Below are 27,806 nucleotides of genomic sequence, written 5' to 3' on the forward strand. Positions count from 1 at the left end.
CGTACTATGCGAATGTGGAATGCCTTGCCACACTCTGTCTTTCCCAGCTATTGCAATATTTAGGAATCTAAAACCAATGTGCACCGACATCTCCTTTCAACCCCTCTCTCCCTTTCCTAGTGCTCACACTGTGTCTACATAATAAGGGTAATATATCCCCTTGAGTGTGCGCTTATTATAAAAAAAAAAAACGTTAAATTCAATTGTATGCAGACTTGTTGAAAAGAATTTTAATAGTTTTGATTTGATTTATAAATAAAATAAACAACAAGAATGTGTTCTAAATCTATGCACAACATCAGGATTTTTAATTCTATTTTTAAGGAATAAATTTGCACTTATTTTCAATCGTCCCGTGTATGAAACAATGATCTTTTAACCTAGTCCTATAGTACTTCAATTTAATTGAATTTATAATGTAATTAACAGCTACAAAAACAACAACAGCAACATGCATATGATGATTGTATATATAAAAACTACTTTCAACAAACCAAGTTCATTCTCTAATCTTTCGTGTGTTCACTCTTCAACCCAAGGAAAAGCTGACTTCACCCCTAAAATCTCAATGATAAATGTATAAAGTGAAATTCCTTCCTCTGTTTTTTTTTTTACTTTTTATCTACAATTAGTTAATTTTAAAAAAGAAATTAAAATAGAAAAAAAGCAAATGAAGAAAAGAAAAACACTCTGAACATTAAACATTATTTAATTTTAATTTTAAACACTGCAAATAAAAATAAAAATGAAATTACTATGTATGCTACATGCTACATGAGTGAAATAATGAAAAACCACCATAAGTAATTCAAAAATACCGCACAAAATAGTTGCACCATTGCTGTACCAGTACAGCAGCCGCCAAAACTATACGAAATTAGAACCAGGTTAAATAGCAGAATGGTACAGTGAAGTGATGTCTCGTCGTCACTTATTCTATATGATCCTATATTGATGGCGGCGGCGACGACGTCTTCTTTGCCACACAAATACAAAATTTGTTGCAAGAGTTGACGATGTGTTGGGAATGCTGTTTTCCGCCGCCCAGCATTGCATATTTTTATGTTTTTTTTTTTGAAATTGAAATAAATAGATTTTTAAATTTTCAAAAATGTAATTTTTCCTTCAGAATTTTATTTTTATTCATTGGAACATGTAGCGTATTTTTTTTCAGCCAACTCGCCCATGAGCTGCAAGAGTATTGGTGGGCTATGTTAGCCGACACCACACCTACAGGAATCTAAACGAAAAAAATCGCTTTTCCTTGCCTTTAATATTTCGAAAGCCAACAAAACTAAGGTGGGCGGTTTTTTGAATACCAAAAAAATTAAGACACATCATACCAAAAATTGTTCCGTTGGAAAAGTTTATATTTCACATAAATGAGCTGTTTTGCTGCTCCTCACTAACACTCAAACACCATCACACCGTGAGTACACGAAACGAATTCAAATTGTGTGTGTAGTGGTTTGATTTTTTTTTGTTTTTGTTCCAAGTGTGTGTTTGAAAATTGGTTTTTAAATTAGAAAACTCAAAATTTTTATCGAGATAGAAAGAAACGGCTTCTTGAACGACGTGTTGTTTCTTGGTGTACCGCCAGTCAGTTTAGTCGAACCGCAGCATTCGCTCCAAAGACGTCAGCTGCTCGGACAATCGTAGAGATTTCAATTTTGTTTCTTTCCCTCGAGTAAGTTTTCAACTAAGAAAAAAAAAAAACTACCAAAGTCTCAAGGAATTATCCATCATATTTTCTTTAAAAAAATCTTACAACATTTAAAATCAAGAAGGATTTTCTTAAATTTTCTTCATAAAGTGTGAGAAAAAGTTTTTCATTTTCTTTTTTTATTCTTCTTCTTAACCAAACGAAAACTGTAACTTAATTTTTTTTTTCATGGATAACCTAAAATTATTAAAGTGAATCTTACCGTTATATAATTGTATCTAACTGGCTTATGATTAGAAACTTGTGTGTAGCTGTTTGGTAATTCTCCAAAAAGCAAAAAGGACCTCAAAAGGAATAACAGTGTTTTAAGGATTCATCTTAATTACGAAAGTGAAAAAAGTAACACCTTTTAATTTTTACACAGTGTCATGGTGATAAAAACTTTCTTATAACAACAAATAAACTACAGTGGTTAAACAATTTTTATAAACTTAAAAAAAAAATTGAAAAAAAAATCTAACCTCAATATAAAAAATTCAAAAATAAATAGTTGTTCTAAATTTAGAAAATCTCTTGAGCTCAGTGTTACATGATACACAAAACGTACTGAAAGTCAAAAAAGTATCTTTCTCAATTCTATAAAAAAGTTATGCAAAAGAAAACTCATAAAAAAAAACAGAAGAACCAAGAAAATAGAAAACACACATGTATATGTGAATCACTATATGGCAGAGTGTGGTTGTGTGCGAATGTGTGCTAAAAGTGTGTGAATTCAAAAGTCGAAAGGAAAATTCCTCAAAAGAAGACATAAATAAGAAGAAGAACGTTTTTTTAAGTATAAAACTGAAGTAAAAGAAAGCTAAATGTATCTATTCAATGATCTTTCTAATCACACACTTTTACCACTACAGTAAACAACATTTTCACATAAGCACACACGCACACACACTTTAGAAATTATCTAGATGTATTAAGGTGCACATATACCTATATATCAATACATATAAAGCCTCAATCACACCTGCCAATACGTGTAGGTGGTATTTGCTATTTGATACTAGATTTTTTCTGATTAATTGGGTTAAAGTTGTCAAATTGAGATAGTTTTTGAATATTTGTCTTTTCTTCCGCATAATTGAGGTATTTATAAGTATTTTTGAAAAAAAAGAAGTTATTTACGGACATGTAAACAGTTTTAAAAAATATTTTACATAAACTGAGTATTTTCAATTTAATAATGAGAAATTAGTTTAAACCCCAAGAATCTCAAGGATCTAAAGAGACTGCCTTTTAACACGGTTTCCTTGACTTGATAGAATTGAGAGAAGGACATTATTTTCGTTTTCTAGTTATTATTCTGATAAAAAAAAGAAGTTAAAAAAATTAATATGTTTTCAAATCTTCCCTACTCTCGGGCGCCATTTAAGGAAGAATTTTGTCATCTCTCGTAAACATCTTACTGTAAAGAATTTTAAATTGACTTGAATTTATATATACATATATATCTCATTATTTTCATCTCCTAAGAAGAGAGAATCTGAAATGAAGAAAAGTGCGATTTACTTCCCGGGCGCCACTTAAGAAAAAAAAATTAAATTACTCCCCTAAATTTAAAGTGAAGTAATTTTGAAATGTCTTGATAATCGTTTCTCCTTGGTAAAACATTATTCATGGTTTTCTCCCGGGCGCCACTTGAGTATTCTCTTATAAAATACAATTTTTTAAAAATTTCCATTAAATGGTTTCTAATCAATGTTGAATCACTCATGTGTCACATCAATACTTCGTAATTATGACATAATATATAAATTGTATGTTTATTTTATGTTAAAATAATACAAAATGTATAACTTATTAAAATGCATTTTTGTACTCTATTCAATAGTTGTACAAACCACATAGCACTTTATTATGCATTATTTATATGCTAATTAAGTTTATGCATATATTTTGTCTTTTGTTATTTTATATTTTGAATTGAAAGCCAAAATATTTGCTGACGTTATGGTAAATACACAAAAAAAAAGAAAACCTTAAAATAGAATTTATGTATAGAAATATTTGAAAATACTTTTTTGGTTTGATTTGAAATAATAGAAATAATAAACAAATGAAACAGTGCAATTAAATTTAACTAATTAAATAAAAACAAATTCAATGACAGATGATGTGTGACATCCGTTTGAAAAAAGAGATGTATTTAGAGATTCATTGTAGCCTGGGATATTTTTTGAACATGTTAACACATTGTCAACTTTTATAGAAAATATTTACAGTAAAAAATAAAACAAATTAATATTAAAAAAATATGAAATACATTCAAACGTGCCAAAATTACTTTATTAGAAATTCATATGCCTCTGGTTTTTATTTATTATTAGAATTGTTACAACAAAAATTAATGTTTATGAGATAAAAGAATATATAAATTGGTGATGGTTTAGTAAATGTTGACCAGATCAAAGAAAATTATGACAGATTTCGATTGATGATGAAAAAAGCTCAGTTTTTAATAGAAAAAATTTGATTGTAAAAGAAAAAAGGATACCATAGGTTCGGAAAAAACGTACAAAACCAGTAACCTATAATTATGCTGAGCTTACACTTAAGGGCAATATTCGTAAAAGTGTCATTTCAAGGGTCTGGGGTCTTGCAAGAAATTTCCAAATTATCCAAAAGCGACTATTCTTGTGATGAAAAAGTGCTCGGAATCAGTACTGAAAGAACTTTAGGTTTATTTCATTCCTGACTTTTCTAGCACATATTTATCTACGAACTTAAAATACCACAAACAATAATAATTTATTTGAAAATAAAGTTAAGAGCCTAAAGAAACCAAAAATTTAGAGTTCCAAAAAAAAACAGAAGTTTAAGAAACAGTTTGACAAAAAAACTGTTTCTTAAACTTTTCCTGTCAATAGTCAATTCTGAAATTTGCAATTCTGCAGAAAAGCTTTATAAGGATTTAATATACAAAGTTGAAGGGTTTATTTGTTTTTTTTCTGCTAAATATAAGGAATTATTGTCAAAAAAATTGAAATGATGGTCATTCGAAAATTAGTCAAAAAATACACCAAAGAAGTAAAACTTCCTTGACTTTTCTAAAACTATTTCCAACAAGGTGAATTTTTAAAGTTTAAAACATTTGTTTCAGCTTAAATTAAAGCTTCTAGTAACTCTTCCACAAGTTTCTTTGATCAGTACATTTATTTTCTTGTATTGATTGTTATTTTAAATAAATGTTTAATACAAATTAAACAAATTACAATAAAAATATGAAGAAAATTAAAGTATATTGTTATTTGGAATTGGAAAAATGCTGAAACAATCACAAAAAGAGACATCTTTAAGATAAAATTCAATGTTTTTAAAATGAGATTTCCATTACTATTTTTGAACACTGCATTCGTCTTAAATAAGTATCATTATTTAAACTGCTTCTCGTATACCGCTCCTTTCAACAATTGTCAAACTTACTGTCATTGTAAAAAGTGTTGCTTATTCGTATTTCAAAACCAAACAAAAATTGTTTTGTGGAATTCTAAATTGAATTTGAGGTCATTCAAAACCGACTGAAAACATTTTTAATTCCAGAATATTTAAGTTGCATTACTTTTTGTATACTTTCTCAGACCAGGGAAAACAATAAATGTGTAATCTTAATTTGTTTTCTTTTAATTTTAGACTGTCTAGAAAACACGTCTTTTCTTTTAGTTGCAAAGAAGATTTACTTTAAAATTGATAATTACTGTTTCTTGTCTCTTAATAATTATCAATTGCGTTGATAAATTGTCAATTCTAATAACACGCTTACCCTCCAAATAGTTTGTGTTTAATCAAAAAACTAAACTCAAAATTATTAAACCATAAATCCTTACAAACATAATAAATTCTAAAAATAAAATTTCTATTTTTCTAAGGATTTTTCGAAATTTGATGATGCAAATAAAACAAATTTATGTATTAAAATATATTCAAACTAATATTAAAAAATTATTTTCAACCTTTACCAACATGGTACTCCGGGATAATAATATACAAAAACCCATTAAATTTTTTAAAAATAAAATCAACAAAAAATAAAAAAGAAAATCTTACACACCTATTATATTCAACCCACCTACAATGTGTCAGAAATATTTTGCAGTAAATCAAGGCACACAAGAGCTATTAACAAAAAAAAATAATGTATATACAACAACAATTTTTCTTCGTTTTCCAACGACACATATACTCATACATTCTCGTACATGAATAACTGTATCTATACAATATCGTTCCTCTGCTCTTTGCTTGGTTGGTTTTTATTCTGACAGGCATGGTATGTTCGCATAAAGAATTCGCACGTAAAGGAAATTCAATCCCGAGTTCTATTAATAATCAGCGTCAAGACTAATACACATCCCATTTTGGCCACTCACTCAGAAATTTTCAGAGAAAACTTAAACAAAAAAAAAAAGAAAATAGAAAATAAAATAAAAGAGTGAACAACGATGGCGACGACGACGACGACGAGCGAAGAGGAAAACCAAGTGGCCAAGAAACACTTTGATATATTGAAGATATTAACAACAACAACAACAAAAGCAACATATAGCCAGAAACACGGGTCTGATGTAAACGTCAGCACTCAGCAACAAATGAATCCCTGAAATAAATAAAATGAAAAACAACAAAATGGGAAAGAAAAATACATTTTTTGTTTATTTATTTATTTTATTTTTATGTTTTTGTTGTTGCTTTTTCTAAGGAGAAAATGTATGCTAGCAAAGTCAGTAATGCAATAGAACAAGAGATGATAAAACACATATGTATAATTTTAAAATACAGACTAAATCTATTTTTAAAAATATTTTAAGAGATGATCTAATTTTGTTGAGCAAGTTTAGATAGATTCAAGATTTTTTTTTCAAATTTGTTTATGGAATTTTAATTGAATTTTGTTTGTTGAATAAAATTAATTTAATTAATTTATGTATGCAAAATGAGAACAAAATTACAGGTGTGTCTTAACTATGTGTTTCTTAATTTTTCTAAAGATATCACAGTTTTTGCAACAATTGCTAAGATAACATCAAAGCAAAGATGACGTCGTTAATTTTTTTAATTTTCAAACACTTTGTGTTTTTAGCAACATACCTTACTTCTCACTAAAAAATAAAATAGTTGCACCAAAACCACATTTTCAAACAATTTGCAACTTTGAAAAAAAATAATATTCTACAAAAGGTTTTCACAAAATTTGCAAAGTAAAAAGTCTTTTCACTATTCAATTTTTCAGACTTTATTTAAAAAGTGAAAAGTTAAACTGTTTCAACAATTTAAAATACAACTCTGCAATCAATTCGTATTTTCAAAAGTTACAAAAGTAAATTTAAGATTGTGTGTTTCTTAAGATATCACAGTCTTTGCAAAAATCGACTTCGTTAATTTTTTTACTTTTCAAACACTTTGTGTTTTCAGTTTTTGGATTAGCAACATACCTAACTTCTCAATGAAAAATTAAATAGTTGCACCAAAACCACATCTTCAAACGATTTGCAACTTTGCAAAAAAATAATATCCTGCAAAAGTAAAGTGCAAAGGTTTCCACAAAATTTGCAAAGTAAAAAGTCTTTTCACAATTCAATTTTTTAGACTTTATTTAAAAAGTGAAAAGGTAAACTTTTCAACAACAATTCAACAATTTAAAATACAACTCTGCAATCAATTCGTATTTTCAAAAGTTGCAAAAGTAAATTTTAGATTGTGTTTATTAAGATAAAATATGCATAGAAAATAATTGTTGAATCAATGTCTAAAATGGTTCAGTCTACTCAACAAATTTCGAGGCTATGTCGAAACAATTTTGTACCTAGCAAATGGTTGTAGAGAGGAATTTATCAATAATGACATTAGACACTAGATGAAATACTCTGCTGACTGACACTAGATGAAATACACTGCTTTGCTTATTCTGTGGATAGATGCAAAACCATGAACTCCATTTCAAGCCCAATGTAGTGTATACAAAAATTATTGCAAGGGACCCAAACACATATTTCTTTGGCTATTGGATTGTAGCTTATTTCTAATTTTAGACAATACAAATTCGATGATACTTTTCGTTAATCGAAAATTCTATTTTGTCAAAAAATCATTCCCAATATCTAAGTTAATTCTTAACTTCACTAATCTTTGGTCACTTTTTTTAACAGGTTTTTAAAATAAAAGTTTTTATACCATAACCAGTCAAATTTTGTTGAAAATTGGATTAAAAAACCCTGTACAAAATCAGACATTTTTGACATTAAGGTGAATCGAGCCGTTAACCCTTAAATTCAAAATTCGTCAAAATTTGTAAAAAAAAATTAAACTATACCCAATGATTTCTTAACTATTATATACTTCTTCATTTTCGAAACGGTTGATATATTTTTGTATTTGTTTTCGACAACTTTTCAAACAAACCAGTTCTGGTCATTTGTCAATTCTAAAAGAAAATCGATAGGGATTCCAAAGGTGTTGAATCGTCGGATTTAGACTCAATAGTTAAATTGTTTGCTAATTATTTCAAATCCGTTTATTCTCATTCAGGATTTAATAATAGTTCACTAAATAACATAAAAAGTAGGTTTGATATTGGTTCGATCCAGTTAGGTTTTGAAGAAGTTAATTCCGGGCTAAAATCATTTCAGTTTAATTATAGTTCTGGACCAGATGGCATTCCTTCGGCAGTGTTGAAAAATTGTTGTGATTCCATCTGTGCTCCTTTTCTAACCATATTCAGCAAGTCCCTACAAGAAGTTATTTTTATTGATAAATGGAAACTTTCTTACTTGGTCCCTATACATAAATCAGATTCTAAAAATGATGTAGAAAAGTATAGGGGTATTTGTAAACTCTCCGCAATTCCCAAATTGTTTGATTTTCTTACAAGTGAATATTTTCAGAAGAAAAGCATGGTTTTGAATCCGGTTGATCAACTGTTACCAATTTAACTTATTTCACTTCGTATGCTATGGAACAAAAATTTCAAGTGAACGCAGTATACACTGACTTTAGTAAAGCCTTTGATTCTGTGAACCACCAAATACTTCTAAAAAAAACTTGAGATTTTTGGTTTTCATTCTCACTTTCTTCGTTGGTTATCGTCATATTTATCTTGTAGAAAACAACAAGTTAAGATTGGAGATACATACTCTAAAGAAATTCAGTGTACATCAGGTGTCCCGCAAGGTTGCCACCTAGGTCCGCTCCTTTTCATAATGTTCGTTAACGATATTGTCTCGGCCTTTAATTATTGTGAATGCTTATTATATGCGGACGATCTTAAAATATTTTCAAAAGTTTGGACGATTGTCAACTTTTGCAATCTGACATTGATTCTTTATCAAATTGGTGTCACATCAATAGCTTTAAATTGAATATCAAAAATTGTAACACGATTTCTTTTTCCAGAAAATCTCATATTTTTTTATTCAACTATGCAATTGAATCTGTGGATTTAGATAGGGTTTCAAGTATTAAAGACTTAGGAGTTATTCTTGATTCAGAACATTCTTTTAAAGGTCATTTCGATTATTTGGTTCCTAAGGCCAACTCGCTAGCAGGTTTATTAAAACGAAATGGAAAAGACTTTAAAGACCCTTTCTTGTTATTATCCCTTTACATATCTCTGGTCGGATCAATTTTGGAATATGCTGATGTTATTTGGAGTCCTATTTATATAGTTCATTCTGATCGGATTGAAAAGATTCAAAGACGATTTACAAAATATATATTTAAGAAAATTGGTCGGAACTTTAATCCTAGTTATGAGGCTAGATGCCAATTACTTGGAATTAAGTCGTTACGATCAAGAAGAAAAATGCATAGTGTAATGCTTATTAAAGACTTACTATGCTACCATACCTCTAGGTCTATAAGAGCTAGATTCTTCTTATTCCAAAGAATTCACATGACAAATTATGGTAGTAATGAAACTTTATCAAGATCTATTATATATTTCAATGAAGTGTCTTCAAATATTGACTTTTTTTAATTTTAATCGTAATAAATTTAAAACTGATGTATTATATTTATTCACTTTTTAATTTGCTCTTGGAGTGATTATATCTGTATCTTAAATATACAAACAAAATTAGACATTTTTGAAATTAAGATGAATCAATCCGCTAACCCTTAGATTAAAAATTCTAAATTTCTTATTCTTTGGAAAATTCATCAAAATTTATAAGTCATGTAGCCTATGACTAATGTTTTTTAAACTATGATACACTTTATTTCCAAAGCGGTTTAAATATCTTTGTCTTAGTTTTCGGTAACTTTTCACACCAAAATCTTTTTTTACGAATAATAATTTCTCTTTGCGGATTACTGAAAGGCTTTTCAAAATTCTCAATATAATTTGTAAAGTTTATTGCTTGGTAAAACGAAGAGAACAAATACTTTGTAAAATTATAAAACATTTTTTATTTTTCAGAAAAGACTTTGCACTTTGGAAATTTGAGTTTATTGAAACTTATTTTGCAAAAAGAACAACTTTTCAATTTCATAATTTTCTCTTAGCAAATTTGCGTAAGGTGAAAGGTAATTTGCAAAGTTGCAAGGTTAAAAGTGTTTGGTTAAACAGGGCGTAGTTATTAGAATTTCTACGAAATTTTATAAAAATAAAAATAAAAAAATGTCTTGAGATTTGTTTGAGAGACTTTGCAATGAAAAAATAACATTTTTAAAAGCGTTTCCATAAAAGATATGTACCTATAAGAAAATTAAAGAAAAGCTGATTTTTCAAACTTTCTCTGAAAGTACAAAATAATAAAAAAATATTGTTTTTGTAAAGTATAATTTCTAAATTGTATTTTTAATTAATTCAAAAATGAATTATGTTTGGAAAATGTTCTTGAGATTTTTGTATTTAAATATTTACATGAAGTCAAATGAAAATTGTAAAAATAATTGAAACTAATAAAACAATTCTTATTTTTTCTTTGCAGGTTTTTAATCCCAAACCATAACCATGTCCGACGATGAAGAGTACACGTAAGTTAATTATTAAAATATGCATAGATATATTTTTTGATACGAAATTCAGGACACAAAATCATAAAAAAAAATAAATAAAAGAGAAAACACTTTTTGTAAAAAAAAATATTTTTCCACAAAAACAAACATTTCTTTATAAATATATTTTCCACACTTTTCTTCAACATGAATTTGATACAGTTTTTTGTTGTCATGTTTCATGAATGAGAATTTTTTGTGTATCCTTTGTTAAGTGTTTTATACACAGCTATATATATATACACGATATTTTTTCCCAACCAATTTTTGTATCACCATTTTTGTGTGAATTTTCGAAAAAACAAAAAATTATTTGTTTCTTGTTTATCATTTTTTTCTATGCACAGTTTTCAATCCAAACAAAGCACTTTTTTAAAAACTTTTTTTTTTTTGAAACTGTAGCAAGTAGATATTTTATTTATTATTATTTAATTTTAATATGGATTTTTTTAAAGTGTAGGTTTTCGACGGAAGGAAATGTTAATTTTTGTTTTTAAGGAAAATAATAAAGAGAATATCTCACTCAGAGTAATTATTATTATTTAAGTATCTAAGAATGTCCTTTTGATGTACATACATTTATGTTATACATTTGCAAATATCTTTGTGTTTTTTGTTTAACCAATTTTATGTTTCTTTTTCACCCTACTTTCAAACCAACCCTCACAATATTTCCCATATACTTTGTGACACCCCTTTTTCATAAATAATTTGAAAACAAAAAATGAAAAATTTAGTTCTGAAGAGGAGGAGGAGGAGGAGGTCGTCGAGGAGACCAAAGAGGAGACGTAAGTTTTACATCACATCAATCTATTCAAAATTTCAAAAAAAAAAAAAAAACAAATTTCAAATCTCAGTAAAGTAAAAAACGTAAATTTTGAGTAAAGAAAAATAACATGAAAATGATTTTTAAAGACGAAATTTTATAAAAAGAAAACAACTAACCTCACACTTTTTAGTGAAAAAACCTTTGCACAATTTTTATTGATAAAATATTTTTATTTTTTCTTTTAATTGCAGCAAGTAAGTGTACCCTGATTTAGTGAATCCATGTAGAATATAAAATACACAACTACATACACAAACAGTCACATAAAACGTTAAATATTATTTATAGATCGTAAGCAAAATTGAAAATTGGTAAATCAAAAAAAAATATTAAAATTTATTAATAATTGGGCACAAGTTTTAAAAAAAATGTATAGGTAAAAATGTAAATTTGAAAATTACTATTATTATTATTATTAATCAACAAAAACACACTTGCACATTTTCACATTTATAAAAATTATCATTTTCAAATTTTCATTTCAAAAACTTAGGAAAAAAGAGATTTTTTTTTTTGGCTAAGAAAAAAATAATCTTTTCTATTTTTTATTGTTCTTGTTAGCAAGGCAGAATTTTTTAAACAATATTTTTCTTCTTTCTCTTTTTCTTTTTTTGACAAAATAATCTCACACATAAAAACTAATGTCAAATCAATCTAAAAATAAAAAAAAAAATATAAAACCATTTTTGTATGCGGGGAATCGTGTAAAAAAAAAATTATATTTTTGACGAAAATCGAAATAATCATTGTCAAACAAAAAATGAAAAATAAAATTTTAAAAAATCAAAAGAAAACCACCTCAAACACCATCAGCCGAGTAAGTTATAGAGATTAACTACTTAAAAAACAAAATTATGTTGTTAGCTCAAAGTAAAGCTGCTAAAAGCCTAATTAAATATTTTTTTTTTGTTAACTTATATTTTATAATTTTAACAACATATATTATTTTTGTTCTATAACAAAGCCTATAATTTTTTTGTGTTGTTTCGAAAGAAAAACCAAATACGTACAAAAATAATGAAGCTTTCAAATTAAATCATTTTTTTAAAAATATTGGAATGAGAGAAAGATTTATTAAAAAAAAAAAAAAAAAATTAATAATAATTTAATATAATATATTATTTTCAAAGCTTCATTGTGTAATATGCAATTTTGGGAAAGTAAACGTTTTTACTTACCACATAATAATATACAGTGTTTTTAATTACAAGAAATTAAAAACAAAAAAAAAAAAAATTAAACAAATTTTAATTTTGATTTTTGTATCCCCGTTTTAGTTAATACTTTTTCTAAAACAAAACAAAAACATAATAATTATTATGTATTTTTTTTCGTTATTTTTCTTATAAGGTAAATAATTCATTAAATTACATTTTTTTCTTCATACTTTCAAGACACAAAATTCATACAATACTTTGACATTTTCAACATACTCAAACTTCCCGGGCTACGGTTGAGTTTCTTTTTAAAACATTAAATAAAATAAACTTTCTTAAAACAAACATAAATACAGGAACATGAAGCATTAACTTAACTTACTTACATTTATTAAAACAAAAAGAAAAGATTGTTGGTTGGATGATTCCCATAATGTTTAGGTTTATTGAATTAATTTTATTGCAACATTAAACAATTTGAATTCAGGGACTGATCACAAAACTTTTGTAATAAAAGAGCTTCGTACTCACTTACTATAAACTTTTCATACACAAGTCCTTAGTGTATAAAGTTTTCATAGAAGCCTAATGCAAAACAATGATTCTTGCTATGGCAACATGTAGCTTCGAAAACATGTTGCTTGATAATACTATGTACAAGAGGTACAGTTATTAAAGTACAGTCCAAAATTACTTTTTAATTTTGCCAATAATAATGTTGTGCAATTTTTCAAAATCAATGTCAACATTTTTCATAAGAAAATTGACGAAAATGCATTCCGAAACATTTTTGTTTATAAACATTTTTTCTTATTTGAGGTCTTTTTTACTTTTGAGATTAATTTTTGTTAAATGTTTCCAACAAAAACAACAATTTTACTATAGTCAGTAGTGGAACAAGCTACAGATGTTTACATAAAATGTTTAGACACATTTTACATTAATTTTGAAAAGCAAATACCAAATACTTAAAAACAAAAACTAAAACAATAGAGTAACAAATAAAAAAGTAAATCCAGCATACATAAGAATTATTATTTATTAATATATTAATTTTTTGCATGGTCATACTTTTTTTTTAACTCAACAATTTTATTTTATTATTTAATTTTTCTTACACAAATAAAATTTAATAAGTATCTACTAGATTTTAAAAAATATATTTAATTTTGTTGTGTATTAATAAATGTATGTGATTGATGTTTCGTCCCTTATACACAAACAAACACAATAAACAATATTTTTTATTATATCATCACATTTTATTCAGTGTAAATATATTCTAATAAATATTTAAATAAAAATACACATAATAAATAAACAAAAAATCATTGTGACAAGCGTTTATGTAAAATTTATAATTAATTCCCCTAAAAAACCAAAACAAAACAAACAAACCAATAGTCGTTGTTATAGTTGATTAGTTTTATACCTAATTTTGTTGTGTCCATGCCTTTTGTGTGTCCCAAGTTTAAACATTTAAAAAATAAAACATCCAAAAAAGATTATAAACAAATTAAAATTAAATTAAAAAAAAATATTAAACATACTCAAATATGAGCTTCATAACAAAAGCTTCACAAATTCAATTTAAATAAAAAATAAAATAAAATTAAAGAAAACACTAAATTATATAAAATTTAACATTTACAACTTTAAAAAAAAAAACATAAAACTAATAATTTTTTTTTTATTATTTAACCAAATTAAAGAGGTGAAGGAGATCCAGAGTTCATTAAGCGCCAGGATCAAAAACGTTCCGATCTTGATGATCAATTAAAAGAATACATTAATGAATGGCGCAAACAGCGAGCAAAGGAAGAAGATGAGTTGAAGAAACTCAAGGAAAAACAAGCCAAACGTAAAATTTCTCGGGCTGAAGAAGAACAAAAGATGGCTCAGCGTAAAAAGGAAGAAGAAGAGCGTCGCGTTCGTGAAGTCGAAGAGAAGAAACAACGTGAAGCCGATGAGAAACGTCAACGTCTCGAAGAGGCTGAAAGGAAACGTCAAGCTATGGTACAAGCAATGAAAGATAAGGACAAGAAGGGTCCAAATTTCACCATTGCCAAAAAAGATGCTGGAGTGGTAAGTTTATTAAAAAAAAACATTGTTTATACTTTTTGTTTCTATATAAAGGGAATTCATTTAAAATTTTTTTATTTTTCATTAAATTGAATGTTGCAAACAGATTTTATATTCCCTCTCACTTGGCAACTCTTTTTCCCGGCAACATTTTCACTATCTTCTGTTTCAAGTCACTTCTTTTTTTCAATAAATCAAAATGTCGGCCATAAATTGCTCCTAATTTTGTTTCTTAAAATTTTATAAAAATCAGAAAGGCAGTTAAGAAAACATGGTGTTGTAAAGAACAATATCTATCAACTTGTTGCTGTCTTTTACAGGAAACTTGTTGCCATCAATTTCATGTCAAAAATCAATGGTTAAATAAATTTTCTGATTTTCTTATCTATCAACATAATTTTTGCAATAAATTGTCATGAACAAATTCCTTGCAACATGTTGCCTTCCCGTTAAATGTTAAATTCTTAGAAAACTGACAACATTTTCAATAAAAAATGAATGAATTCTCATATTGTTATAAAAAATTCAATTTATTCAAACTTATGTTGCTAATTATTTATTTTTTGTGTAATTTTTAGTTGGGTCTTTCATCAGCCGCAATGGAGCGAAACAAGACTAAGGAACAATTAGAAGAAGAGAAGAAAATCTCACTGTCGTTCCGCATTAAGCCCCTTAGCATTGAAAATCTCGGCGAAAACCAATTGCGCGAGAAAGCTCAAGAACTTTGGGAAGCTATTGTCAAATTGGAAACTGAGAAGTATGACTTGGAAGAAAGGCAGAAACGTCAGGACTACGATGTGAGTTCAAAATTAACAAAAATCTCAAAACAATTTTTTGAAACTTTTCTTATTTCTTCAGTTGAAAGAATTGAAGGAAAGACAGAAACAACAACTCAGGCATAAAGCCTTAAAGAAGGGTCTTGACCCTGAAGCTTTAACTGGAAAATACCCGGTAAGACAAAAAAAATAAATATTTTTTTGTTTTAAGAAAATCAAAACTAACTTTTATGTTATTACTTTTTGTTTTTTTAGCCAAAAATCCAAGTAGCATCCAAGTATGAACGACGTGTCGACACCCGCTCATACGATGACAAGAAGAAACTCTTTGAGGGTGTAAGTATTTTCAAAAACTCTAATTTTCAATATAGTTTTGACTTTAGTTCTTTTTGTCTGATGAGAAAATCGAAAGTGTTTAAACAAATTAAATATAATATTTATATTTTATTATTTATAAAAATATAAAAAGGGTTACAATACGTTATATGCTGAACTAAGCGAGAAAAAATGGCAAGAAAGAAACGAAAGATTTATGCAGCGGTCCAAATGTAAGATTTTTTTTGCAAGCCTTTTTAATGGGGTTTTTTGCGTTATATATGTTCGTTACGTTTCGTGAAGTTTAATTTTGTTTACAACTTTTTTTCGTTTTTAATTTTTGTTATAATTATTTCAAAATTATGTTCTTTCCCAAAAACCAAAACCAAACAAAAAAAATATCAATTTGGAATTGTGTACCTATTACTATAAGTATATAATTAAGACTTATACTGATGTGGAAATCTGAGTTCCATACCCTGAGTATTGAGGCCTAAGGACAGAATATAACAGGTTTGAGTGTTCCTCCAGTTTCTACTTTGTATCTGTTTTCGTGCTGTCTTCTATTTTTCTATAAATGTTTACATAAAATCAAAAAAATTGACATTCCATACAACATTTAAACACAAAGGATTTTCCATGAAAGTTAAGCAATTGCTAAATTTTTGTTTTTTAAAAACACGAAAGTTTAAAAAAAATACCAAGAATATTATAAGACTGCGTTTACACTTTAATCATTTCTATAAAAGTATGTTCATTCTTATTTCAAAACAAAACCTATTTCCAATATTCAAATAATGCTACGTTTTAAGAAACTGAGCATGTGCTCAAAGCAAGTTCTTAAAAAAAGAGTTGAAACTTTTTATCGTAAAAAACTCAAGCCATACAAATTTGTAACCATACAAACTCGATGTTTTTTAGTTTCCAACAAATTTTGTGTTGGTCAATGGAACATTAAAATTGAGATCTTGCTCAAAAAAAGATCAATTTGGCAGAAAGTCTTAAATAAGATTCACTTTTTCTCTTTATTTTTTGTAATACCTTTTAGCCTTTTTTTTTGTCAAAGTCTGCTATCTTAAATCCTCCAAAAAAACGAACACAACATAATATTTTAATACCGCATTCAATAAAAATATAAAAGCATAATGTACCTGTAACCTGGTTCTTTTTTGGTAACTTATTTTTATGTATGTCTACTTTATATACACAACAAAAACAACAACACAAAACTATATACTTATACATAATATATGTACATTCACTCCTAACACACAAAAACAAACCTATTTCTCTGTTTCTGTTTCATGTTGCTCAGGGCTTTGATGCTATCTCCAAGGATGTCAACGAGAAGCTGTGGCATGAAAAGAAAGAACAGTACACTGGTCGCCAGAAAGGTATGCCATGTATGTTTTGAAGGATCCCATCCTGCTTGTCGTTCCTCAACCATTATATATTCTAACCCCTTGTTCAACGCACTTAAGACTTAAATAAACTAATGAATTTTTGTTTTTTTTTTGTTTTTCCTAAACCTTTAGCCAAACTGCCAAAATGGTTCGGCGAACGACCAGGCAGGAAAGCTGGAGATCCAGAAACCCCAGAGGGTGAGGAGGATGCTAAGGCCGATGAAGATATTATCGAAGATGAGGAGGAGATAGAGGAGGAGGTTGCTGAGGAAGAGGAGGAGGAAGAGGAGGAGGAAGAAGAGGAGGAGGAAGAAGAAGAGGAGGAAGAGGAAGAAGAGGAGGAAGAAGAAGAGGAGGAGGAAGAAGAGGAAGAATAAATATTTTATTTTTACTTAACATATACGCTCTCTCTCTCTCTCTTTAACTCACACAAAAATAAAAATAGAAAAAAACAACAACAACATAAACTCATAAAAAAAAGAAATTCTCTTCACACCGAAAAGAACTCTCTCTCTCTCTCTCTTTCACTCTCACCGAATGAAAACACTCACTATTTTTAAAACAAGAAAGAAAAACAACAAAAAAGAAGAAACAACAACAACATCAACAACAACAACAACAACAAAGAAAACTCTCTCTCTTGATATTCCTTTTTCTTTTTAGATATATTTATTTTTCTTTAATCATTTCTGTTCATTTCAAAATGAAATAAATCCAATATCTTTTATACATTGTTATATTTTTATTTATTGTATAAACAAATAACAAAAAACAAAAAGAAAATTAACGTTTTAATTTTAATAATAGAACAAAAAACATTAAATTTAAATAAATATAATAATAAAAAGAAAAAAATAAGATACCAAAAGAAATCTTCCAGATGATCTTCGATCGCTGAAAAATTAAAAAAAAAAAACAAAACGTTTTTTTAGTTAAAAAATTTAGAAGTCCTTTAGAATAGAAAGTTATCGAAGATACACCAACTTGACTTGACGAAGGAAATTTAAAAAGTTCCGTTTGTTTTTCTACTTCAAAGTAGAATTTACACCATTCCGGTGAAAATAGCATTAACTAACGTTAATTTATTTAACAACTCAACATTGTACTCTTGCCCACATTTCAAATTCACCAAATGTCTATTTCAGTGAGGTAGGTTAGGTTAGGTTATAGTGGCTGTCCAAGATGGAAACGGCCACACTTAGGCTAGTTTAATGGCCCATTGTGATACCACATGAATATTGAGGTTTCCTCCTAAGCTCAATGGAACCAGTTAGAGTCCCTTACGAAATGTCAGAGGCTGATTATACCGATATGATTTAGATCGTTTAGATCGTTAAAGAAGAATTCTAATAGGTAATTCTTGTGTTTTCGAGTCAGAGTAGGGCATGTGCAGAGAAGATGAAGAACCGTTTCTTCCTCGTCCATACAGCTTCTGCAAAAGTCATTTGAGAATACGCCTAGTCCCGTGGATTGCTTCCCTATTAGACGGTTATGACACCTATTATCGAGCTTATATGCGACCTGCTTAGAGAGAGCAAGCACCTTGAACGTTTTAAATCCAGTGTTGGCCAGATGTTTTTTGTGACTTGACACGTGGTGATGTTGTTCCACCTGGTGCCTGCCCTCCTCACAGCGTCTTGCATTAGCAGCAGTTTACAAGTAGCGATTGGTATGCCAGTACTTGCCAAACGTGGTAGGATGAGCTGTACTGTACCGTTCCCGGCAAGTTCATCTGCCTTACAGTTACCTGGAATGTCTCTATGGCCTGGCACCCAGCAAAGGTGAATATTAAACTGTTGCGCCATCTCCATAAGAGATGATCGACAGTTATGGACTGTTATAGAGTTTGTAGAGCCAGAGTCCAGAGATTTGATAGCGGCCTGGCTGTCAGAGAAAATACGGATATCAGATGTTGATATCACGTTTTCTTTGAGCCAAGACAAGACTTCCTTAATCGCTAAAAGTTCCGCCTGGAACACGCTACAATGATTGGGAAGGCGGAATGAGAGACTTAATTTCAGTCGTTCAGAGTACACACCACCATCAACCCCTTCTTTGGTTTTTGAGCCATCTGTGTAAAAATGAATTGACTCATCCTCCAAGAATGTCCTATCCTCCCAAAAAGATCTGGTAGGAATGGAAATCTGGAAATTCCCGTCGAATTGTAGTTGGGGGATGGTGTAGTCTGTGTGCTTTGGAATTGATTCTAAGTACCTTAGAATTACGGAGTGGTTAATGTTGTTGTTAGTCCACTGCGACGAAGCATTGAGGCGAATAGCAGAGCTTGTAGCTATTTGTTTGCTAAATATGTCAAGAGGTGTAAGGTAGAGCAAGGTGTCCAGTGCTGCAGACGGGGTCGTGCTAAGCGATCCGCTTATACATAGGCAGGCTGAACGTTGGACTTTATTTAACTTATCCCTGTTTATACCTTTCTCTAAAGCAGTCAACAATACTGCCACACCGTACGTTAAAATCGGTCTGATTACCGGTGTGTATAGCCAATGCGTGATTCTGGGCTGTAAACTTTTTTGCAAGAAAAGAGAGCTACAGTAGCTTTTTTGACTCTTTCCTGTACGTTGCGTTTCCAATTTAGTTTTTTGTCTAAGACAAGACCCAGGTACTTAGCCTCGTCTGAGAATTTTAATTGGATTCCTTTAATATAAGGAGGGTTGACAAATGGAATTTTGTATCTCCTCGAAAATAAGACCAGATCGGTTTTGTGTGGGTTAACACCCAGTCCACACTGATTAGCCCAAAGTATTAGTCTGTCCAAGGCATTTTGTAAGAGTTCTTTTAGGATGTTAAGATGCTTTCCTGAAACTGCGTCGTCCGCATAGGCTATCACTCTGAAACCCTCCCCATCCAGACTAGTTAGGATTTCATTCACCACTAGGTTCCAGAGGAGAGGGGATAGAACACCACCTTGCGGTGTCCCTCTACTAACGAATCGTCTGAAAGAAGAGTTGCCCAGTTTTGAGTTAATTATTCTGCTAGTAAGCATTAAATGAATTAACTCCCGAAGCGAACTCTCTACATTTAGAGATGTCAGTGCAGATGTGATTGGAGATGTGTCCACGTTGTTAAAGGCACCTTCGATGTCAAGGAAAGCAACCAAAGTGAACTCTTTATGATGGAGCGAATATTCGATGGTGCGTACTAAAGTGTGTAACGCTGTTTCCACTGATTTACCTTTACAATAGGCATGTTGAGACGAAGACAGAAGTCTTGTATCGATACTTGCCCTTAAATGGATATCAATCAGTCTTTCCAAGGTCTTATGAAGGAATGATGATAGACTTATAGGTCGTAGATCTTTAGGATTGACTTGGGAGCATTTACCTGCTTTGGATATAAAAACAACTTTAACTTCTCTCCATGCCGAGGGAACGTGGACCAGGTAAAGATAGCTGGTAAAAATTGCTTCAAGGATTGGTGCAATTATGTCAGAAGTCTTTTGTAACTCGACTGGTATTATTCCATATGTTTCTGCAGATTTAAATGGTTTGAAGCTGTTGAGAGTCCATTGTAGCTTATCCCTTGTGCTCAGACTTTGTGGATATGTTGTATTTGAACTTGAACGTATATATAACTGTTGCAAGTTTCGGTAAGAGAACTACCAGGAAAATGAGTGTCCAATAGTAAGTTCAGCTATGTATTACTTGAATTTGTCCAGGAGCTGTCTGCATTTTTCAAGCATAGCTGGACTGGTTGAAAGAATTTTCTGTAACCTAGAGGCTTCAAAAGTTTCTTCTATCGTGCCACAGAAGGATCGCCAAGAAGATCGCTTGGATTTCTTTAGTGCCTTCTTTTAGATTCTTAGGGATTCATTGTAAGAGTCCTAGTGAGAGGCTAGTTGGCCCGGTTGAAAAGTTTCCTGCATTCTTTCCTGAGCGAGTCAAGCTCTGAGCCCCGCCATTGTGGTTTCCTCTTTCCTCTTATGTGTATAAGTGGACAAACAATTTCTATTGATCTGTTCATAGCTGAGGTAAGGTAATTGACTTTGTTGTCAAGATCAGTAGCGTTAAAGGGAGGACTAGATAGTCCAGGTTCCAGTAAACTCTGTAATGAGTTCCTGTATGAACCCCAGTCAATTTTCCGATAGTTTCGAAAAGTCAATAGACTCGGGTTATCATCTACGTTTGTATTAAACTGGATATATGTTTCTATGATCAGAGAACGAGACTGGATACTTTCCAGTCCAAGATCATATGGTGTAATGATTCTGGAAAATCATTGACCTACGACACATAAATTATATAACAGCATGAAAGATCGAGTTTTTCTCGGACATCAAGAGAAGCGTCTCATTTCAAGACTGGAATGAGGTAACTTTCCCGAAAATGTAATAGTATGGTGAGAGTGAGCTATCGTGGCTTTAATTTTTGTGAAAAAGGAGTGAAAACTTCGGCGAATGTTTATAAAACAACAGTTTTGGAGGATGTCATAAGACTCCTTAATCAAAGAAAGCATTTGACATTCCAACAAGTTTATGCTTCCGCTCACGTGAATAATACTTCTTAAGAGTGGCTTAAAGAAAATATACTGGACATTAGCAACGTGGAAGTCCAGACAAGCTGTGGTCTGTTTTAGAGGGAATAACCTGCTCTACTAGACACCCAAATATTGAGTTGCTTATCAGGTCGTCCAGCAAAGTAGGTGCCGGCCATTTTGAATAATGTCTTCTATGAAATGTAGATAATGAAAAAATACAAAACAAATTTTAAAAATATTAGCACAATATAAAGGGTGATTTTTTTGAGGTTAGGATTTTTAGACATGGTGTCAAAGAGAAAGATGCTCAGTATGCTTTGACATTTCATCATGAATAGACTTACTAACGAGCAACGCTTGCAAATCATTGAATTTTATTACCAAAATCAGTGTTCGGTTCGAAATGTGTTTCGCGCTTTACGTCCGATTTATGGTCTACATAATCGACCAAGTGAGCAAATAATTAATGCGATTGTGACCAAGTTTCGCACTCAGTTTACTTTATTGGACATTACACCAACCACACGAATGCGTACAGTGCGTACAGAAGCGAATATTGCGTCTGTTTCTGAGAGTGTTGCTGAAGACCGTGAAATGTCGGTTCGTCGCCGTTCTCAGCAATTGGGTTTGGGTTATTCGACCACATGGAAGATTTTACGCAAAGATCTTGGTGTAAAACCGTATAAAATACAGCTCGTGCAAGAACTGAAGCCGAACGATCTGCCACAACGTCGAATTTTCAGTGAATGGGCCCTAGAAAAGTTTTCAGAAAATCCGCTTTTTTATCGACAAATTTTGTTCAGCGATGAGGCTCATTTCTGGTTGAATGGCTACGTAAATAAGCAAAATTGCCGCATTTGGAGTGAAGAGCAACCAGAAGCCGTTCAAGAACTGCCCATGCATCCCGAAAAATGCACTATTTGGTGTGGTTTGTATACGCTGGTGGAATCATTGGACCGTATTTTTTCAAAGATGCTGTTGGACGCAACGTTACGGTGAATGGCGATCGCTATCGTTCAATGCTTACAAACTTTTTGTTGCCAAAAATGGAAGAACTGAACTTGGTTGACGTGTGGTTTCAACAAGATGGCGCTACATGCCACACAGCTCGCGATTCTATGGCCATTTTGAGGGAAAACTTCGGAGAACAATTCATCTCAAGGAATGGACCGGTAAGTTGGCCACCAAGATCATGCGATTTGACGCCTTTAGACTAAATTTTGTGGGGCTACGTCAAGTCTAAAGTCTACACAAATAAGCCAGCAACTATTCCAGCTTTAGAAGACAACATTTCCGAAGAAATTCGGGCTATTCCGGCCGAAATGCTCGAAAAAGTTACCCAAAATTGGACTTTCCGAATGGACCACCTAAGACGCAGCCGCGGTCAACATTTAAATAAAATTATCTTTAAAAAGTAAATGTCATGGACCAATCTAACGTTTCAAATAAAGAATCGATGGGATTTTGCAAATTTTATGCGTTTTTTTTTTTTTAAAGTTCTCAAGCTCTTAAAAAATCACCGTTTACATAATTTGGCATTAATTTTTCGTTGTATCAGTATTTATGAGTAGACTAGGTAAATAGTGTCATTGTCAATTTATCAGTAAACTCAACATTTTTATCTACCGATATTGGGAGAGGGTACAAGATAAAGCTGAATCAAGAATTCAAGCCAATGTAACATTTGAAGCGACGACGGTTTTAATAAATATGTTTTGACTTAACATGAAGTTGCTCAAATATAAAACTCATGCTTAAATTTACAATAAGTGCAACGTTAGATAGTGACAGTTGTTCTAATGTCCTGAAGTTGTGGTCATTTACAATATTGGGAAATTAGAACAATTTTTTTTCAGAATCTAAGGCCGATTTTGTCCAGTTAAAGTTAAACAAAACTTGAGAATTTGTTTTTTCAATTCGTGATCTTGTTTTTATTGATTTGCTTAAAGTTGACGTTTTAAACTGGCGATTTCCAACTTCCAAGTTTATCATCTTTAGATTTTCAATATTTAAAATATGAAATTTTTTTTTCAAGTAAAATAACTCCTTTGCCAAGTGTTTGCAATTTGGAGTTAAAAAATGTTGTACTTTAAAAAATTCTTTTTTAGCGAATTTCACTTTTAAAGTCGATATGTGATCACCAAAATGCTGATAATGGTAACGATAACGACAACATCACGAACATAATGCTTCTTTGGAACTCTCTACAAGAACTTATATTTTTAATTAGTCTGAATATTGTCTATAATTCTTCATTATCCAAACGATAAAACGTGTAACTTTTTAGACACAATATTATGCTTGATATATACTTAACCGTTATAATTATTTGTCATATTAACACAAACTTAGTAATAAAAACTCACAGTTCTTGACTTATTTTCAAAATTTAAGTTCGAAAGTACGCCAACTTTATATTTTTAACTGTGGAGTTGAAAAACAAATTATTAAATAAAGAGAAATTTGAAATAATTGTACAACTCTAAAGTTTAAGTCAACTCTCAAGTTGATCCACTTGAGAGGTTGCCCCAAGTTTAGCAATAGTGAAAAAAATGGCCCTTAGGTGACTGGAAACAATTTACAAATTTTATTAACTTCCCATAGGAAGTTATTGTAATGGGTCCGATTTGTCAAATTGAAAATTTTGACATTTCTCGACGTTTCAAGGTCCCTAGAGTCGAAATAAAAGATTTTTAGAAAGATGTCTGTGCGTGCGTGTGTACGTACATACGTTCGTACGTCCGTACGTCGTTTGCGACGTTTTTTTCGTCGTCCATAGCTCAAGAACCAGAAGAGAAATCGACTTCAAATAAATTTTGTTATACAGATAATAAGGCAGAAAGATGCAGAAAGGGCTCTGAAGAAAATTGCGTGGGTGGTTTTTTTACGATAGCAGTTTGAAAAAAAGGTGAAAATTTTGGTTAACCTTAAATTTACGAACCAAAAACGCTAGAGACTTGAATTAAATTTTGTATAATAGATTGTAACGTGATACCAAACAGGTATATTTTTTGAAAAAAATCAATATAACGGTTTTTCTTTTAAATCAATAAAACTGAAAAAAAATTTGCCACCTCCAAAATTTTACGACTGAGATATGATTTTATCTCTAAAACAATTTTGTGCAACGAAGAATAATGTTTTTGACATCTGATAAAATTTGAGATAAATCTAATTGACAGTTTTTTTTTATAAAAAATAAAAATCTAAAAAAAAAACATTACTCAAAGTTCGTAAAAATTGAATATCGATTCAAATATCTTTTCAAAAACTTGAAATTAAGGCTTCAATTTTATTTTATCTTATAAGAAATATTGTTTTCAACATTCTGAAAAATTTTGAGAAAAATCGAATGGACAGTTTTTTTTACAAAAAATAAAAACCTAAAAAAAAAATTATAAAAGTTGGTAAAAATTGATTTTCGACTCAAATATCTTTTCAAAACTTGGAGATATTGGCTTTAATTAACTTTTAGCTTTCAAAAAATCATGTTGTCAACATACAATTAAAGTTTAAAAAAAATCGAATTGACAGTTTTTTTTACAAAAAATAAAAACCTACAAAAAAAATGTATAAAAATTGGTAAAAATTGATTTTCGACTCGAATATCTTTTCAAAACTTTGAGATATTGGCTTTAATTTACTTTTATCTTTCAAAAAATCTTGTTGTCAACATACAATTAAAGTTTGAAAAAAATCGAATTGACAGTTTTTTTACATAAAATAAAAACCTAAAAAAAAAATTATAAAAGTTGGTAAAAATTGATTTTCGACTCAAATATCTTTTCAAAACTTTGAGATATTGGCTTTTATTTACTTTTATCTTTCAAAAAATCTTGTTGTCAACATTCAGTTCAAGTTTGAAAAAAATCGAATTGACAGTTTTTTTTACAAAAAATAAAAACCTAAAAAAAAAATTATAAAAGTTGGTAAAAATTGATTTTCGACTCAAATATCTTTTCAAAACTTGGAGATATTGGCTTTAATTAACTTTTAGCTTTCAAAAAATCTTGTTGTCAACATACAATTAAAGTTTGAAAAAAATCGAATTGACAGATTTTTTTACAAAAAATAAAACTCTAAAATAAAAACAATACTAAAACTTCGTAAAAACTTACTTTCGACTCAAATAGCTTTTCAAAACTTAAAAATATTGGCTTGAAACTTATTTTATTTCACAGAAAATATTGTTTTCGATATTCAGTAATTTTTATATAAAAATCCAACAGTCCGTTTTTTCATATAAAAAATAAAATCTACAAAAAGAGTACGCAAATTTGGTAAAAATTGATACGAGTACATAAAGACAAACTTTTAAGCAAGACAAATCGACAGACGGGATGGGAAGTTATCAGTGTGGGTCGCATCCCAGCCTCTTTTTTTTTTAAATGTATTTGAACTGAAATTTGAAAACTGATCAATATTTTGAAGTAAAATATAAAACTACATTTAAAAACCTTTTCATTAATGTTAATGATTTGTCTTAATCGCCAAGAGTCTGTAAGGGGTTTAAATTTAAGTTTTGACAATCTTGAACTTTTACTTTTTCTACTCATTCTTGTTTTAACTGTATTAAATTACACGATCCTGGGGCCCATTCCGAGCCTCAGTCCCACGGCGCGAGACTCTTCTGGGCAGATCGCTATGAGTCGAGCGATCCAAACCATTTGCAAAACTTTGTTCAGGAGCAAGTCACTGGGCAGTTCAGACAACATAAGGGACTTGAAAGTTAGGCAAGTTTCTAGTATCTGATTGGCCAGCTGCCAAAAAATGTTCTTCCAATTAGGGCAATTTTATTGGAAAGAAAAATCTCCCTAACTACGAGTATCAAATTAAGCCTGTTTATGTCAAAATGATAATTGATTATGTTTTTTGTTCATTTAAGCATCTTACCGGCTAGTCAGCTGGGGTAGGTTCTTTAGAAGAAAATATTATTTTGATAAACTAAATTGATTCGTTGGATCAAAATAGTTTATCAAATAGAAATGGATCTTTGCACGTTAGGGTGCAGAAGAAAATGAATGGAATTTGTTCCAAAACTATTTTGAATAGAAAAATTATGAAAATAAAAAGAGAAATGAATATGTTAAGCTATAGGTATTTTATTTTGTGGGAAACCGTGGGATATAAGATCCCTAGATTAATTCCCAAATATTTTCGAAATCAAAGTGACAAAAAATAAAAATTTACAAATGACCGTTGTATTGAAATACAACAAAATCAAACAAACACACTACAATTTTTAAAAATTACTACAGACAATGAAGTTTCAACACCTTAATACTTGCTTATTGAAATATAAATAAATAAAATAAATAAATAAATAAATAATTCTGAATTCTAAAGAAAGAAGAGTCCACCACTGCCGGAGCCTATTTTACGTAAAACTTGATGGAAAACATGATTTTGCTCTGGAAGTAATTGAGGGACTTATTCTGCCACTTGATGTTGCAGTGCTATGAAATCATAATCTAGCTCTCGTGCAATTTCATTATCGATATCACCCACATTGTCTCTTCGAGGGCTGGACATTCCAAAATCATCTAATTTTTTTTCCAACCATCGTAAAAACCTTGTTTTCGATTATAATTAGCGTTTTATGGTAGACATCCCAATGATTGTCATTTTCTAACAGTCGCCGAGCTTCACATTCTTTTTGGTAGGTTTGACATTCCTGACCATTGACAATTTTAAGTTTTGTAAAGCTAATTAGACCTCTAACATGATGCAACAACATGCGCAGACAAAAGCATTCAAAATTCGTAACATGTCGGTAATACACTGAGTTGGTATTACAGTATTCAGGGTTGAAACTTCATTACTATGATGCAAGATGATGCTAGATGGCGTCGAAGTAGCTAAATTTGACGATATTTTGACAAACAATTTTCTTATTTTTCGTAATTTTTTTAATTTTTTTTAATAAAAAGTATTCGATGTTAATTCTAATACCTTGAAGAGTGTATGTGCAAAGTTTCATGATGGTCGGTTAAGTAGTTTTTGCGTGAAAGCGTAACAAACAAACTTACATTCGCATTTATAATA

General features: G+C 30.0%; 1 protein-coding gene across 12 annotated transcripts; it reads left to right on the forward strand.

The window, feature by feature from the left end:
- Window positions 1-1,529: 1,529 nt before the first annotated feature.
- On the forward strand, window positions 1,530-17,999 carry LOC129948292 (troponin T, skeletal muscle). Of its 12 annotated transcripts, none has more exons than XM_056059239.1 (10): window positions 1,530-1,687; window positions 10,642-10,687; window positions 11,446-11,500; window positions 12,328-12,354; window positions 14,407-14,779; window positions 15,355-15,573; window positions 15,635-15,727; window positions 15,808-15,888; window positions 16,022-16,100; window positions 17,403-17,999. In XM_056059239.1, the coding sequence occupies exons 2-10, from the start codon at window positions 10,675-10,677 to the stop codon at window positions 17,645-17,647; spliced, it is 1,185 nt and encodes a 394-aa protein (XP_055915214.1). In that variant the 5' UTR covers window positions 1,530-1,687; window positions 10,642-10,674; the 3' UTR covers window positions 17,648-17,999. The 12 variants fall into 12 exon arrangements, with proteins under 12 accessions (XP_055915214.1, XP_055915209.1, XP_055915219.1 ...); XM_056059234.1 differs by lacking the exon at window positions 16,022-16,100 and adding an exon at window positions 17,183-17,270; XM_056059244.1 differs by having other exon boundaries at window positions 11,446-11,487.
- The last annotated feature ends 9,807 nt before the right edge of the window (window positions 18,000-27,806 follow it).

The sequence above is a fragment of the Eupeodes corollae genome, chromosome 2, assembly GCF_945859685.1.
Source record: "Eupeodes corollae chromosome 2, idEupCoro1.1, whole genome shotgun sequence".
Taxonomy (NCBI): domain Eukaryota; kingdom Metazoa; phylum Arthropoda; class Insecta; order Diptera; family Syrphidae; genus Eupeodes; species Eupeodes corollae.